At 39.3% G+C, this 16478-nt stretch overlaps 1 protein-coding gene across 8 annotated transcripts in view; it reads left to right on the top strand.

The window, feature by feature from the left end:
• The window catches only part of LOC126353943 (chromodomain-helicase-DNA-binding protein Mi-2 homolog), a 357465-nt gene that overhangs the window by 258626 nt on the left and 82361 nt on the right, over positions 1-16478 (top strand). For all 8 annotated transcript variants that reach the window (XR_007565244.1, XR_007565245.1, XR_007565243.1 and 5 more), the window contains exon 11: positions 5298-5495. Coding sequence is in view for 5 of the 8 variants with exons in the window: in XM_050003229.1 (XP_049859186.1) it covers positions 5298-5495 (198 nt within the window). In the remaining 3 variants the exon portion in view is untranslated. The remainder of the gene's footprint in view (positions 1-5297; positions 5496-16478) is intronic.

Genomic DNA, 16478 nt, shown 5'->3' with positions numbered 1-16478 from the left:
TTCTTCGCGGGTACCGGGCACGGTCGGGCCACCCTCTTCCCATGGGGACTGGCGGGTTCAGAGGCGTTCGCGGCGCACAAGGTGGAGGGTAAATGTGGAGGCTGGCCATGTGGCATCACCCGCTCTGCCTGTGAGTGGACATATGGCTGCTCCTTCAGCAAGGTCCGAGCAGGCACACGGGGGGAGGGGTTTATTAGTTATTGGGAACTGCAACGTTAGGCGGGTGATGGAGTCCCTTAGGGAAATAGCGGAAAGGTCGGGGAAGAAGGTCAGTGTTCACTCTGTCTGCTTGCTGAGGGGTCTCATCCAGGATGTGGAGGAGGCCCTGCCGGCGGCTGTAGAGAGCACTGGGTGCACCTGACTGCAAATTGTTGCTCATGTCGGTACCAATGACTCCTGCCGTCTGGGTTCAGAGGTCATGCTCAGCTCGTACAGGCGGTTGGCGGGATTGGTGAAGGCGGAAAGCCTCGCTTGCAGGGTGGAATCAGAGCTAACTATTTGTAATATCGTTCCCAGAACCGATTGCGGTCATCTGGTTTGGAGCCGAGTGGAAGGCTTAAACCAGAGGCTCAGGTGATTCTGTGGAGATCTGGGGTGCAAATTTCTCTACCTCCGCTATCGGGTGGAGAAATGTAGGGTGCACCTGAGTAGGTCAGGTGTGCACTACATGCCGGAAGCGGCTACAAGGGTAGCGGAGTAGGTGTGGAGTGCACATAGAGGTTTTTTAGGTTAGAGAATTCCCTCCCTAGGCCCGACAAGACTCCTGAGATGTGGCAAGGTAGTAGGCAAAATGCAACAGGGAATAACAATATTAATGTGCTAATAGTAAACTGCAGGAGCGTCTATAGAAAGGTCCCAGAACTGCTCTCATTAATAAATGGTCACAACGCCCATATAGTACTAGGGACAGAAAGTTTGCTGAAACCAGATGTAAACAGTAATGAAATCTTAAACTCAGATTGGAATGTATACCACAGAGACAGGCTGGACAGCGAAGGGGGAGGCGTGTTTATAGCGATAAAAAGTGCAATAGTATCGAAGGAAATTGACGCAGATCCAAAATGTGAAATAATTTGGGTGAAGGTCATGGTTAAAGCAGGCTCAGACATGGTAATTGGATGCCTCTATAGGCCCCCTGGCTCAACAGCTGTTGTGGCTGAGCACCTGAAGGATAATTTGGAAAATATTTCGAGTAGATTTCCCCACCATGTTATCGTTCTGGGTGAGATTTTAATTTGCCAGATATAGACTGGGAGACCCAAATGTTCAAAACAGGTGGCAGGGACAAAGAATCCAGTGGAATTTTTTAAAGTGCATTATCTGAAAACTACCTTGAGCAGTTAAACAGAGAACCGACGCGTGGCGATAACATATTAGACCTTCTGGTGACAAACAGACCCGAACTATTTGAAACAGTTAACGCAGAACAGGGAATCAGCGATCATAAAGCGGTTATGGCATCGATGATTTCAGCCGTAAATAGAAATATTAAAAAAGGTAGGAAGATTTTTCTGTTTAGCACAAGTAAGAAAAAGCAGATTACAGAGTACCTGACAGCTCAACACAAAAGTTTAGTCTCAGGTACAGATAGTGTTGAGGATCAGTGGACAAAGTACAAAACCACCATACAATATGCGTTAGATGAGTATGTGCCAAGCAAGATCTTAAGAGATGGAAAAGAGCCACCGTGGTACAACAACAGAGTTAGAAAACTGCTGCGGAAGCAAAGGAAACTTCACAGAAAACATAAACATAGCCAAAGCCTTGCAGACAAACAAAAATTACGCGAAGCGAAATGTAGTGTGAGGAGGGCAATGCGAGAGGCGTTCAATGAATTCGAAAGTAAAGTTCTATGTACTGACTTGGCAGAAAATCCTAAGAAATTTTGGTCTTATGTCAAAGCAGTAGGTGGATCAAAACAGAATGTCCAGACGCTCTGTGACCAAAATGGTACTGAAACAGAGGATGACAGACTAAAGGCCGAAATACTAAATGTCTTTTTCCAAAGCTGTTTCACAGAGGAAGACTGCACTGTAGTTCCTTCTTTAGATTGTCGTACAGATGACAGAATGGTAAATGTCGAAATAGACGACAGAGGGATAGAGAAACAATTAAAATCGCTCAAAAGAGGAAAGGCCGCTGGACCTGATGGGATACCAGTTCGATTTTACACAGAGTACGCGAAGGACCTTCCCCCCTTCTTGCAGTGGTGTATTGTAGGTCTCTAGAAGAGCGTAGCGTTCCAAAGGTCATCCCCGTTTTCAAGAAGGGACGTCGAACAGATGTGCAGAACTATAGACCTATATCTCTAACGTCGATCAGTTGTAGAATTTTGGAACACGTATTATGTTTGAGTATAATGACTTTTCTGGAGACTAGAAATCTACTCTGTAGGAATCAGCATGGGTTTCGAAAAAGACGGTTGTGTGAAACCCAGCTCGCGCTATTCGTCCACGAGACTCAGAAGGCCATAGACAAGGGTTCACAGATAGATGCCGTGTTTCTTGACTTCCGCAAGGCGTTCGATACAGTTCCCCACAGTCGTTTAATGAACAAAGTAAGAGCATATGGACTATCAGATCAATTGTGTGATTGGATTGAAGAGTTCCTAGATAACAGAACGCAGCATGTCATTCTCAATGGAGAGAAGTCTTCCGAAGTAAGAGTGATTTCGGGTGTGCAGCAGGGGAGTGTCATAGGACAGTTGCTATTCACAGTACACATAAATGACCTGGTGGATAACATCGGAAGTTCACTGAGTCTTTTTGCAGATGATGCTGTGGTGTATCGAGAGGTTGTAACAATGAAAAATTGTACTGAAATGCAGGAGGATCTGCAGCGAATTGACGCATGGTGCAGGGAATGGCAATTCAATCTCAATGTAGACAAGTGTAATGTGCTGCAAATACATAGAAAGATAGAGCCCTTGTCATTTAGCTACAAAATAGCAGGTCAGCAACTGGAAGCAGTTAATTCCATAAATTATCTGGGAGTATGCATTAGGAGTGATTTAAAATGGAATGATCATATAAAGTTGATCGACGGTAAAGCAGATGCCAGACTGAGATTCATTGGAAGAATCCTAAGGAAATGCAATCCGAAAACAAAGGAAGTAGGTAACAATACGCTTGTTCGCCCACTGCTTGAATACTGCTCCGCAGTGTGAGATCCGTGCCAGATAGGGTTGATAGAAGAGATAGAGAAGATCCAACGGAGAGCAGCGCACTTCGTTACACGATCATTTAGTAATCGCGAAAGTGTTACAGAGATGATGGATAAACTCCAGTGGAAGACTCTGCAGGAGAGACGCTCTGTAGCTCGGTACGGACTTTTGTTAAAGTTTCGAGAACATACCTTCACCGAGGAGTCAAGCAGTATATTGCTCCCTCCTACGTATATCTCGCGAAGAGACCATGAGGATAAAATCAGAGAGATTAGAGCCCACACAGAAGCATACTGACAATCCTTCTTTCCACGAACAATACGAGACTGGAATAGAAGGGAGAACGGATAGAGGTACTCAAGGTACCCTCCGCCCCACAGTCAGGTGGCTTGTGGAGAATGGATGTAGATGTAGACTGGCAGTCATGTTAAGATCTCTGGACAGTAGTTGGCCTTTGCAACAAATTCATTATTTATAATAAATAACATCGACTTTCAAGATGATAATGAATAAGAAATACCTAGAATCCCTTAGAAAACAGATATGGAAAAAAAAAGAGAGAGCAGGTGGACATGGACCCGCTCCATTGTGCTTTGCAACTCAGAGCTCGTAACATGACCAACTTCGCTACAAATTCGACATAGCGTCTGGGCCTATGTAAATGGTATACACAAACTCCAAATGCCAATATTTGATATCTGACATGCAAGTTGTACCTTAGCATTGAAACAGTATACTTTCATAGCACACATGTTATAACATGAAAAACATCAACTACAGGAAGCCTTCACCTACTTAAAAGTAGTTTCCTGTTGTTTTATTATAACAAATAAAAGCTAAAACAACACGTTTTTCAGAGAGCGTCAATTTGCTGATGCTTTGAAACAATTTATTTTCATACCATGTACTCTGTGAGAGAGAAAATGGTGTTTAATGCTGTACAATATTGCTTGCGACCTAAAACCTGTCACTTCATTTGCCATGTTGCTCTCCAGGAGACAAAAATATGCCATGCCAGGTTCTTTATTCCATGTTCTGCAGTGTAGTGGAATGTGGAATTCCACACTTTGGTGTTGCCAGCTCCTTGTTCGTGTGCATTTTTCTGTCTTGTGAGAGGATGTCTTAAGCATGTGCTGTAGACCCTAAATTGCAGCATTTCAGTAATGTGCACTGCTACACTGGTTTAAAAGTTACTGATTCACTGGCTGGCAGTCTGGTGTTGCAAGTACTTTGCTTTTAAACAGCGTCCATCAGTGTTTTATTAAAGCATCACTATGTCCATTTGTTAGTAAGCAGTCATTATGTAATGATACATTTTGTGTTGATTGATATGATATTGAACTAAAATAAGGAATTTTCCTTGGTACATTATTGTATTCATTGGGGTACCATGGTTAAGCAGAATGATCTCCACCCTGGACTTAGCTTCATCAGAAACTTGAACTTTCATCACTGTTTTGTTACATGACAAACAGATCATGTCTGCCACATCATGCACACATGGAACACTCTCATACCAATTCTAATGTAATGAAAGGCCACTTAGTTGGTAGTATTCGTATGATGCTGCAAGGTGTGTGTTGACTGACTGCCGTATATTTCTGATGATGCAGTTACTAGTGAGTCATTGAATGTCAGATCCCATCAGCATCTTCGTAGATAGTTATGGCCAGTGTAGTCTAACTTTGTAAGGTTTCAGGCGCCATTGGTAACTGCCTTTGTATGTGTTAGGGAGTAGTAGTGTACCGTGTTGAGTCAATAAAGACATAGGTTGTCTGTTGACATTCTGTTACTAGTAGGAGGGTAGAGGGAGGGAACGTTAAGTTGAGAAGATTGAGTAGACTCGTTTATGGCAGTTGTATGCAACCAAGATAGCGGAGTGCCAGTGATGTCTAAATTTAATATATTGACAAAGTTCACAGTATTTAGTCCGCATTGTTGTATGTATTATAACAATAAAGCAACCGGTAATTTTCCCACAGGGTCAAGCTCCATTATGCTGCATTTCCTGGTCCCTGTAAGGCCAAAAATGGATTATTTATTCAGTCCTTGTTGCTGTTTCTGGTTGTCTTACATCTCCTGTGTTCTACCTTGTTTCATATCTAGTACAATGATCATTCTGCTTTACTTGCAGTGCAAACCACTTCCTGGTAAAGTGTCAAAGATATTAACGTGGCGTTGGTCAGAGGTCAAAGGCAAAGATGGAGATGAAAAGCAGTCTGATGAACCATCGAGTAGCAAAGGACAGCGAAAACCACCTCGTTTCAGGGAATTCTTTGTCAAGTGGCATGAAAAATCATATTGGCATTGTGACTGGGTGTCAGAAATACAGGTAAGACATTTTGTTCTTAATGAAGTAGTAAGATGTTGGAAAAACAGGTTTCAAATTTTTTCAGGAATATTTAAATATGCAAAAATGTTAATTTGACATTCCTATAAGCTGTTACATTACACACACCTCCTTCAAAAGTCTAGCCTCTTGATTATATTTTATTATGCCACAAATTCTGTATTAAAAGCTGAATGATTCAAACTGTTTAATATTTTTGTAACAGAAACCTTGAATGATGGTTCTTCTCTAACTGAGGTAAACATTACCATAGGTAGAGTGTTTTTAGGTGTCCTGCTGGGTCGTTGATTCAAAGCACAAATATATTTAACAATATCCATTTGAAAATGGAAAATTCATAAGGACAGGTGATGATTTGTCTCAATAAACTGGACTTCTGAGGAAAATTCATTTTGCCTAAACAAGTTAGAGAGATCATGGTAAATTCTGAAAGACTCCAAGAAATTTCAACTCTTAATTGATTGAATGAATTCAGTAATTTTATGTTTGTTGCTCAGTTATGATCTCCTCCAGTGCGCTCACTGGACTTGGGAGTTTTTTGTTAGCTGAAAGTTGAGTTGTCATGTCCACTTTTCATTGCCTGACAGCAAGTGCAATTTGTGTGTTAGAATTTTTAACATCACTTTAATTTCTTCTACAATCACTATTTTATAAATATTTTGGAGTACATGTTCCTTGATAAGTATTGAACATTTAGTCTGCTTTCTTCTTCTTCTTCTTCTTCTTCATCTTGCGGGTCATCTAAGGACCATGCACCAATTTCAGTGCTTTCTTCTTTGTTTTGCTTTCTTCTTTGTTTTGCTTTCTTCTTTGTTTTGCTTTCTTCTTTGTTTTGCTTTCTTCTTTGTTTTGCTTTCTTCTTTGTTTTGCTTTCTTCTTTGTTTTGCTTTCTTCTTTGTTTTGCTTTCTTTTTTTTTCTCCAGTATTCTTTCATCTTTTCACTATGTATCCTTTTTCTCTCCTTGGACCATTTTGACCCTGTCTTTTACTCCCTCCTGCCTTGGAATCATTTCATTTTTAACACTTTCCTCCTGAAAATCTCTCTTTTTGTTGCATCTGTTTCACTGATGTTGTTTCTTTACTAACTTCTTGATCCAGGCTGTTGTTGACTTCTTGTGCCAAAGATATTTAAAAATCTGTTTGGTTAACCTGTTGCTGTTCATTCTGTATAAGTGTCCAAAAAATAGCAGTTGCCTCTTTCTTAGTGTTTCATTTATGTTTTCTATGTTGCGATAAACTTCTTCATTGTTTCTAAATGTCCATGCCTAAACATTCACTTGCAAAAAGACATTCTGGTTTTACTACTGTGTTGTAGTGCTGTATCTACAAATTTTTAGACAGATACCTTTTGTTGTAGACATTACTTGTTATTCCCTAAGCTCTCTCCATTTTATGTATTCTTCCTTCTACAGCGAATTTTTCTGAGCCATTTTCGTGGATAATATCTCCCAAATATTTAAATTTATTTACCCTTTTTTTTTTATCTTGGCAGTATCTGTTGCTAGGGATTCTGGAGCATTTTTTATATTTGTCATAAATTTGGTTTTTTCTACAGATATTCTTAAACCTGCTTTGTTGGCTATTTCTTGTAAGGGATTGATTTGTATACCAGCATTTGTTGGGTTTTCGGAAAGAATGGCAAAATCATCCCCAAATGCTAAACAGTGGGTTTCAATATCTTTGTTTTTAGTTCCCCGTCTGATTGGTGACAGCTTCTGTTCTTTTAGTTTTTGTTTCCATTCTCACTACTTTCTCTAGTACGCAATTAAGGAGTAGTGGAGACAGGCAATCACCTTGCCTTACACCTGTTTTTATGTTGAATGCCTTCGATAGTTCACCCCGAAACTCTACTTTTGATTTAGTATCTGTGAGCGTTTCACGAATAAGGTTTGCTAATTTAGATTTGATGCCAAAGTCTCTGATTACTTTATCTAGTGTTTCCCTATCAACCAACTCGAATGCCTTTTTAAAATCTATAAATGTTACAACCATATCTTCAGAGTTTGTAAGTCTGTGACGAATTATGGATTTTATGTTGAAAATTTGTTGAGAGCAGGATTTACCCTTTCTAAATCCAGTCTGATATTCTCCCAAATGGCTATCAAGTGTTGCTTCTACCTTGTTTAATAGTATTGTTGAAAAAAATATTTTATAACCCACTGGCAACAAAGATATACCTCTTAAGTTATTTACACTTTATCACCTTTCTTCTCCTTAATACTATTCATAGTGCAAGTTAATGTGTTGCTTACTTCCAAGCAGTGTCATGACTGAAGTAAAAAATATTCCTGAAGCTTACTACATTACAATGATAGCAGTTTGAAGTACGTTCTTGTGAGAATGAATTAAAACGTAAGGTTTTTGCATGCTGACTTCGCGTTCATGGAACTGTAACAGGAAGTGGTAACAGTATGGGCTTTCTAGGGGTGGCAGGTGTGGAAATGTAAACTGTTGCTTCATTTTCACTGTTTCGGTATCGAGTTAATGATACCTAGTCAGCAAATTCTCCATCAGTACATCTAAAAAACGTGTGTTTAAAAAGTTTTGCTCTCCCAGTGATGTCCATAATTCGGTCGGTCAGAATGGGAAAAAACATTAGAATCATACAGCATAATTAAGAGCTGCCACTGTATTTTTTGAGAAATCTCCCTCGTGCTACATTGTCATTATTACTGCAACTTTTCCAAATATAGGCTGCAATACACCCTAATGTGGGCATATTCCTCCAAGAACTGAGGATCAGTTTTTTCAAAACTGACTTTCTTCAAAATTGTAATTTTTAAGAAATGCGAGAGACTGTTTAGGGATTTGTATATGGATAAAAATTTTGCAAAACTTCACATGTAATGTATTGGTTTCAAAGCAGCAATTGATAAATCCATAAATCAAAAGAGCAATGCACATACATAAATTTAAAAAAAGACCATGAAAATAGCAACTTATTTGCTTTATGCATAACATATTGATGTACAACTTTCTTTCTTATCATCCATTTACTCAATAAACAAATACATTACATATAACTTTATGTATTACTGATTTAGACTGCCATAATTGCATCAAGACAAACATTTAAATATTTTAAGTCAATCGAATTATCAAGTTTACAGTCCAGTCTCCCACCCAGTTCTCCTTCAATATATTTCTGTGTAACTACATGGCATTATTGGATATTTTAACAAACTAAGCCAGTTTTGCCATATCTGGTCTCTTCTTTATTGGCATGATTAATCTTTTCCATCTTTCTCTGCTGTGCCCATGGCTCTGAAGGATTTCTGCCCTTTATCGAGGATCTCTATTACAGTTGACTCCCCACAGTGTGTATAATTAACAGAAGTGTGAACTTGGAGAAATTACTTGCCATCCATTTCATTGTAGGTTAAGTCAGCAGCATAATAGCCCTAGCACCCTCATATGAACATAGTCGCTTCAAAGATGACCACATCTGGCATCTAACTGCCATGCTCTTTCTTCACGATACCTTCTACTGGTTCTTTTCTATCACTCTCCTTCTCTTCCTTTCCCTTTCAACTTCTGTTGCTGGTTCAGAGTATTTGTCTACCATTTTATTAAAAATAAACACAGGGTAAGAGCAAATGTGACACATTTGTCATCTCAGACAGGCAGCTTTGCATCTGACAAGGACCTGACAATAATTCAGATACTCAGAAAGCAAATGCCAGAAGGCCATTTTGTCGCTTCCACAAATGTCACCAATATAAACATCAAAAATGGCGTTATTCATATCTAAAAACTAATTTTGGCCCTGTTTTTGCAGAAAGCAAGTTTTGAAAAAAATTGTCCTCTATTTTAGTTAAATGTCAACAGTTTTTGGAGCATTAATTGCATGCATTGGTAACACTTCAAAAACTTAAAAATGGTGGTAATTTACTGCTTGCAAACTTTGTTTGGATTTTCATAGTGTTAAGGAGTTCTAAAAAGCAGTCAGTAGAATTGCTCAAATTTCAAGAAGAATGCAAAACTTTCCTTCAAAAATTTGTCCGCAAGTTATTCCTTCTCATACCTAGTGGTTATTGTAGGCCACAAATGATATTGATCCCAGCGTAATTGAACTAATTCTGATTTGCATCAAAATTTGTTGCATATTGTGGCATAAAATTGACTTTGCGGTTCAGTACCTGATCCTGTAATGTGCTACTTCTGCTTGGAACATTCCCATGGATATAAAATTCCTACCCTACAGAAAGTGCAGCAGAATATGCAGTTCCATGTGTTGGTTAGCTATCTAGAAATACTTTTCATGTTAATTTGTCATTATTTCCTACAGAATTTTCCATTGTTTGATTTTTCACATTAATTTGTATTATAATCTTAGTTACATAACATGAATTTTTTGGAGATGGGGCAAGCATACAACCATGTTGAAAAATTTCTAGCCTAACAACTAAAGAATGACAGAAATTTCAGAATACCAATTTATTTTTCAATGCGATACACTTCGTGGCATGCTCAGATTACTACTTCACACACACATCAGAGGAGGGTGCAGTAGTAAGATGCATTGGTAGTTAACGTACATTGGCAAGTAATCCACCGTAATTACCCCTTCTGCAGCCCAGAAGACCGATGCCATCACCTGACCGGCTGATTTTTGCACCTGGAATTTTTTTTTGGGTAGAAGACAAAAGGATGTTTCCATTGTTGTGACTTTTGTTTTCTCTCAGGATCAAAGTGGTAAACCCCACGTTTCATCCGTTGTCACATACCTTCCAAGAAAGCTGTGTTGACCCATTTCAAATTGGCGGAAGATTTCTTCACAACACTGTACGTGCTCCCATCTCTGATATGCATTCAAATCTTTCGGGACTCTCAAGAGATGAAACTTTCCGCATTCCCAAAATATCTGCAACAGTGTCATGAGCGCAACCATGAGAGATTCCAAATGTGGTTTCAATGTGCTGCAACATTGTTCGATGATCCTGCACTATTGTATCGTGAATTGCAGTCACCGTTTACTCAGTGGCAACAGTGATAGGCCTGCTCCTTGGTGCATTTTCCACACTCGTTCTTCCATGTTCGAAGTTGAACACCCAGTTTTTCACTGTTGCATAACACACAGCACTGTCCTCAAGTGTATTCCGCATGTCCTCCGCAATTTCTTTTGGCGCCATTCTCTTCAAATGAAGATAATCAAGCGCAGCACGGTTCGTGATTTGAGATTTGCCATTTTGCTTACATGCTTACGCTAGAGTATCAACACATCCCAGTGGCAAAAATTACAAAACTGGAGCCGTGAAATTGGACTTGCATAGATACAAAGGGACACCATAAAAGTAGGCAGTGTTGTTTGTGCGAGTCATTACGGTAACTGTCTCAGGCTAGAAACTTCTCGACCGCACCTCGTAATTGGAACAGTACATGCACATGCATGTACCTTTTCCTTGTAACTTAAGGATGTGTGTCTTTTACTTGTTTCTTGTGTATATTTTTGTGATGAGTCCATTCATGTTGCCTTTATTGCATGTCTATTCTGTCCTGTGTTTCACAGATATCAGAAGATGAGCTATCCCAAAACTCATAGTATTAAAGTTATTCATTCATGAACTGATGACATTAAACCAAGTGACCTATTCGGCATAGCACTGTTTGATTTACGAATTATTTTTTTTTTTATGCATAAATTTATTTCATCTTAAAAAGGTGCCAGTTCAGTTATTTAGTTGTAATTTGTAGGTGAAGACGAGTCTTCCAACTACTTCTAGACCAATATCAAGATGTGTGTTCTTGCATTTTCTGCTGATGAGAGTGCTTGAGATTTTGTCATTAACTTGCTGTGCATTTTATCGCAATTCCCAAGGAATATGTTGTTTACTGTCAGTTCCATATGGGGAAGTTCTACCATATTTTTGGAAAAGAACTATAACAGGTAGTTGTATGATGTGTGTGTGAATAAAAAACTTCATCTTATATTTTATAACTAAATTCCCTCACCTCCTTCCACCATTGTATGAATCTGGTGGATTGCACCTTTTTAGTACTCTGTGTACTTTCTCCTGTGGTGTGAAAACTGTCCAGTTAAAAATCATCAAGGGGGAACTGGAGCACCCTATCCTGACAATGTTAAATTTAGTGACTTGGCTTCCCTGTATTTCAGGAACCACTGTAGCCATAGAGACGAAACTTTTACAGGACATTAAACTGTATGTTCTTAGTCCACTGAACTACAATCATTGCATTTCAGCCACTGCTTTCAGAAATACAACTTTTTAATTACACGGTTAAAATTTTGTTACTTTTTTGTACTTTATCCTAAACAATTTTAATTGTTGTTGTGGTCTCCAGTCCTGAGACTGGTTTGATGCAGCTCTCCATGCTACTCTATGCTGTGCAAGCTTCATCATCTCCCAGTACTTACTGCAACCTACAGGCTTCTGAATCTGCTTAGTGTATTTATCTCTTGGTCTCCCTCTACGATTTTTACGCTCCACTCTGCCCTCCAGTGCTAAATTTGTGATCCCTTGATGCCTCAAAACATGTCCTACCAACTGGTCCCTTCTTTTTGTCAAGGTGTGCCACAAACTCCTCTTCTCCCCAATTCTGTTCAATACCTCCTCATTAGTTACGTGATCTACCCATCTAAACTTCAGCATTCTTCTGTAGCACCACATTTCGAAAGCTTCTATTCTCTTCTTGTCCAGACTATTTATCGTCCATGTTTCACTTCCGTACATGGCTACACTCCATACAAATACTTTCAGAAACGACTTCCTGACACTTAAATCTGTACTCGATGTGAACAAATTTCTCTTCTTCAGAAACACTTTCCTTGCCATTGCTAGTCTACATTTTATATCCTCTCTACTTCGACCATCATCAGTTATTTTACTCCCTAAATAACAAAACTCCTTTACTACTTTAAGTGTCTCACTTCCTAATCTAATTCCCTCAGCATCACCCGACTTAATTCGACTACATTCCATTATCCTCGTTTGCTTTTGTTGATGTCCATCTTATATCCTCCTTTCAAGACACTGTCCATTCCGTTCAGCTGCTCTTCCAAATCCTTTGCTGTCTCTGACAGAATTACAATGTCATCGGCGAACCTTAAGGTTTTTATTTCTTCTCCATGAATTTTAATACCTACTTCGAATTTTTCTTTTGTTTCCTTTACTGCTTGCTCAATATACAGATTGAATAACATCGGGGAGAGGCTACAACCCTGTCTCACTCCTTTCCCAACCACTGCTTCCCTTTCGTGTCCCTCGACTCTTATGACTGTGCCATCTGGTTTCTGTGCAAATTGTAAATAGCCTCTCGCTCCCTGTATTTTACCCCTGCCACCTTCAGAATTTGAAAGAGAGTATTCCAGTCAACATTGTCAAAAGCTTTCTCTAAGTTTACAAATGCTAGAAATATAGGTTTGCCTTTTCTTAGTCTTTCTTCTAAGATAAGTTGTAATGTTAGTATTGTTTCACGTGTTCCAACATTTCTACGGAATCCAAACTGATCTTCCCTGAGGTCGGCTTCTACGAGTTTTTCCATTCGTCGGTAAAGAATCCGCGTTAGTATTTTGCAGCTGTGACTTATTAAACTGATAGTTTGGTAATTTCACATCTGTCAACACCTGCTTTCTTTGGGATTGGAATTATTATATTCTTCTTGAAGTCTGAGGGTATTCCGCCTGTCTCATACATCTTGCTCACCAGATGGTAGAGTTTTGTCATGACTGGCTCTCCCAAGGCTGTCAGTAGCTCTAAAGGAATGTTGTCTACTCCCGGGGCCTTGTTTCGGCTCAGGTCTTTCAGTGCTCTGTCAAACTCTTCACGCAGTATCTTATCTCCCATTTCGTCTTCATCTACTTCCTCTTCAATTTCTATAATATTGTCCTCAAGTACAACGCCCTTGTATAAACCCTCTATATACTCCTTCCACCTTTCTGCTTTCCCTTCTTTGGTTAGAACTGGGTTTCCATCTGAGCTCTTAATATTCATACAAGTGGTCCTCTTTTCTCCAAAGGTCTCTTTAATTTTCCTGTAGGCAGTATCTATCTTACCCCTAGTGAGATAAGCCTTTACATCCTTACATTTGTCCTCTAGCCATCCCTGCTTAGCCATTTTGCACTTCTTGTCGATCTCATTTTTGAGATGTTTGTATTCCTTTTTGCCTGCTTCATTTACTGCATTTTTATATTTTCTCCTTTCATCAATTAAATTCAATATTTCTTCTGTTACCCAAGGATTTCTAGCAGCCCTCGTCTTTTTACCTACTTTATCCTCTGCTGCCTTCACTACTTCATCCCTCAGAGCTACCCATTCTTCTCCTCCTGTATTTCTTTCCCCCATTCCTGTCAATTGTTCCCTTATGCTCTCCCTGAAACTCTGTACAACCTCTGGTTCTTTCAGTTTATCCAGGTCCCATCTCCTTAATTTCCCACATTTTTGCAGTTTCTTCAGTTTTAATCTACAGGTCATAACCAATAGATTGTGGTCAGTGTCCACATCTGCCCCTGGAAATGCCTTACAATTTAAAACCTGGTTCCTAAATCTATGTCTTACCATTATATAATCTATCTGATACCTTTTAGTATCTCCAGAATTCTTCCATGTATACAACCTTCTTTTATGATTCTTGAACCAAGTGTTAGCTACGACTAAGTTATGCTCTGTGCAAAATTCTACCAGGCGGCTTCCTCTTCCATTTCTTCCCCCCAATCCATATTCACCTACTATGTTTCCTTCTCTCCCTTTTCCTACTCTTGAATTCCAGTCACCCATGACTATTAAATTTTCGTCTTCCTCCACTACCTGAATAATTTCTTTTATCTCATCATACATTTCATCGATTTCTTCATCATCTGCAGAGCTAGTTGGCATATAAACTTATACTACTGTAGTAGGCGTGGGCTTTGTGTCTATCTTGGCCACAATAATGTGTTCACTATGCTGTTTGTAGTAGCTTACCCGCACTCCTATTTTTTTTTATTCATTATTAAACCTTCTCCTGCATTACCCCTATTTGATTTTCTATTTATAACCCTGTATTCACCTGACCAAAAGTCTTGTTCCTCCTGCCACCGAACTTCACTAATTCCCACTATATCTGATTTTAACCTATTCATTTCCCTTTTTAAATTTTCTAACCTAGAACGCCAGTTTTCTTTCTCCTGATAACGACATCCTCTTGAGTAGTCCCCGCCCGGAGATCCGAATGGGGGATTATTTTACCTCCGGAATATTTTACCCAATAGGACGTCGTCGTCATTTAATCATGCAGTAAAGCTGCATGCCCTCGGGAAAAATTACGGCTGTAGTTTCCCCTTGCTTTCAGCCGTTCGCAGTACCAGCACAGCAAGGCCGTTTTGGTTAATGTTACAAGGCCATATCAGTCAATCATCCAGACTGTTGCCCCTGCAACTACTGAAAAGGCTGCTTCCCCTCTTCAGGAACCACACATTTGTGTGGCCTCTCAACAGATAACCCTCCGTTGTGGTTGCACCTACGGTACGGCCATCTGTATCGCTGAGCCACGCAAGGCTCCCCACCAACGGCAAGGTCCATGGTTCATGGGGCGGGTAATGTTAATTATACAATAACATTGTGTTGTTCTTTTAGTTCAGTAGACTTAGGCTATGTATGTTATTACTCCCAGAAAACTTGAATACTCTACTCGAAGTGGTTTCTGAGGTTTAGGAAAAAAAAAATAAAACAGAAAATGTAAATTTTAAGTAACAGCTTCTAAAGTTTAAAGATACTGTAACTCACTTAATATGTTGTTATTTTTTTATTTTTAGTCACTCAGAAGCACCCTGCGCCATACTGTATATCACCCTCTTTATCTTTTTCCCAGTTTTCTTTTGTTTTCTTCTTTCCGGACTCCTTAGTGGCCAACTGTGCTGCATACTCTGCTGTATCGGTGCAAACCTTGTCCATCCAATTAAGTTCTCCGATGCAGTTTGCTCCAGGATTAATTCCCATATGCTGTAGCACTTTCACCCTACCAATGTTGCTATCATTAAAAGTAATAAAGCATCATTGAACCCCCACCCCTCCTTTATAGTCTTCATTCCAACAAATCATTTTTTGGTGAGTGAGTCCATATAAGATTATTGAATGATTGATTGGGATTTTGAGTCTGACCATGCAGACACTTCTTCAGTAATTGAGGATTTGCCAGGTCTCTGTAAATAGGTTTTATGATTTCCATGACTGCTGCTGGGATGGAATGTTTATGGTCGTATGAACTGTTTGAGTGCTGGGCATTGTGGTAACTGCACCATGAATCGGGTCTAGGAGGGAGTGGTGTACTGGTTTTCATCAGTTGACAGTCTGGAAGAAGGTAGTCCATACTGCCTGCTTCATTTTCAACAAATCCTTAGTATTATTTCTAGTGTCCATCCCATAATATTGCTGTAGTTCATCAATCATTTTGTCTGTCAGCCTGTCTCTTGTGGTTTTACCATCAGAAAGTTTCTTGTCTCTCAAACTTTTTCAACTTCCTCAACCTGGTACCCATCCTCTTCTGGACGTGGCCTTTATAATACAGCAATCCACAGCCATCTATATAAAAAAATCACCAATTTTATTAGATCCTGAAGAAATCCAAGTAAAAATTTGAACATTTTCAACCGGTGTAGATTATATTTTTAAGAAATAAAATACTTCCCATGAGAGTGATATATTCAGAAAATTGCAAATTTTATAATGAGATAAAAATCCTGAAATGTGAAAAAAAAATCCATTCTATCTTCTCTTAATCCTTCTTCATAGAGAACAGGATGTTAGCAACACACAAGGTGAACCTGCACTTCTTCGCTTCACAGTAACTGTTCCATATGTCCTAAACTTCTGAATGAGAATCATGTTGCAGAATGTAAGACCGTGTTGTAGAGGGTGCAGCTGACAAAAACCTTAATAATATTTTCATCCTTTATAGCTAGGAGGTAATTCTATCTCCTGTACACATATACACCGTAACATATCAAATCTGAAAACCTCAGAGCCTTGT

The sequence above is a fragment of the Schistocerca gregaria genome, chromosome 3, assembly GCF_023897955.1.
Source record: "Schistocerca gregaria isolate iqSchGreg1 chromosome 3, iqSchGreg1.2, whole genome shotgun sequence".
NCBI classification, from domain to species: Eukaryota; Metazoa; Arthropoda; class Insecta; order Orthoptera; family Acrididae; genus Schistocerca; species Schistocerca gregaria.
The sequence above is the reverse complement of the archived record's forward strand: the minus strand, read 5'-3'. Positions and strand labels throughout refer to the sequence as shown.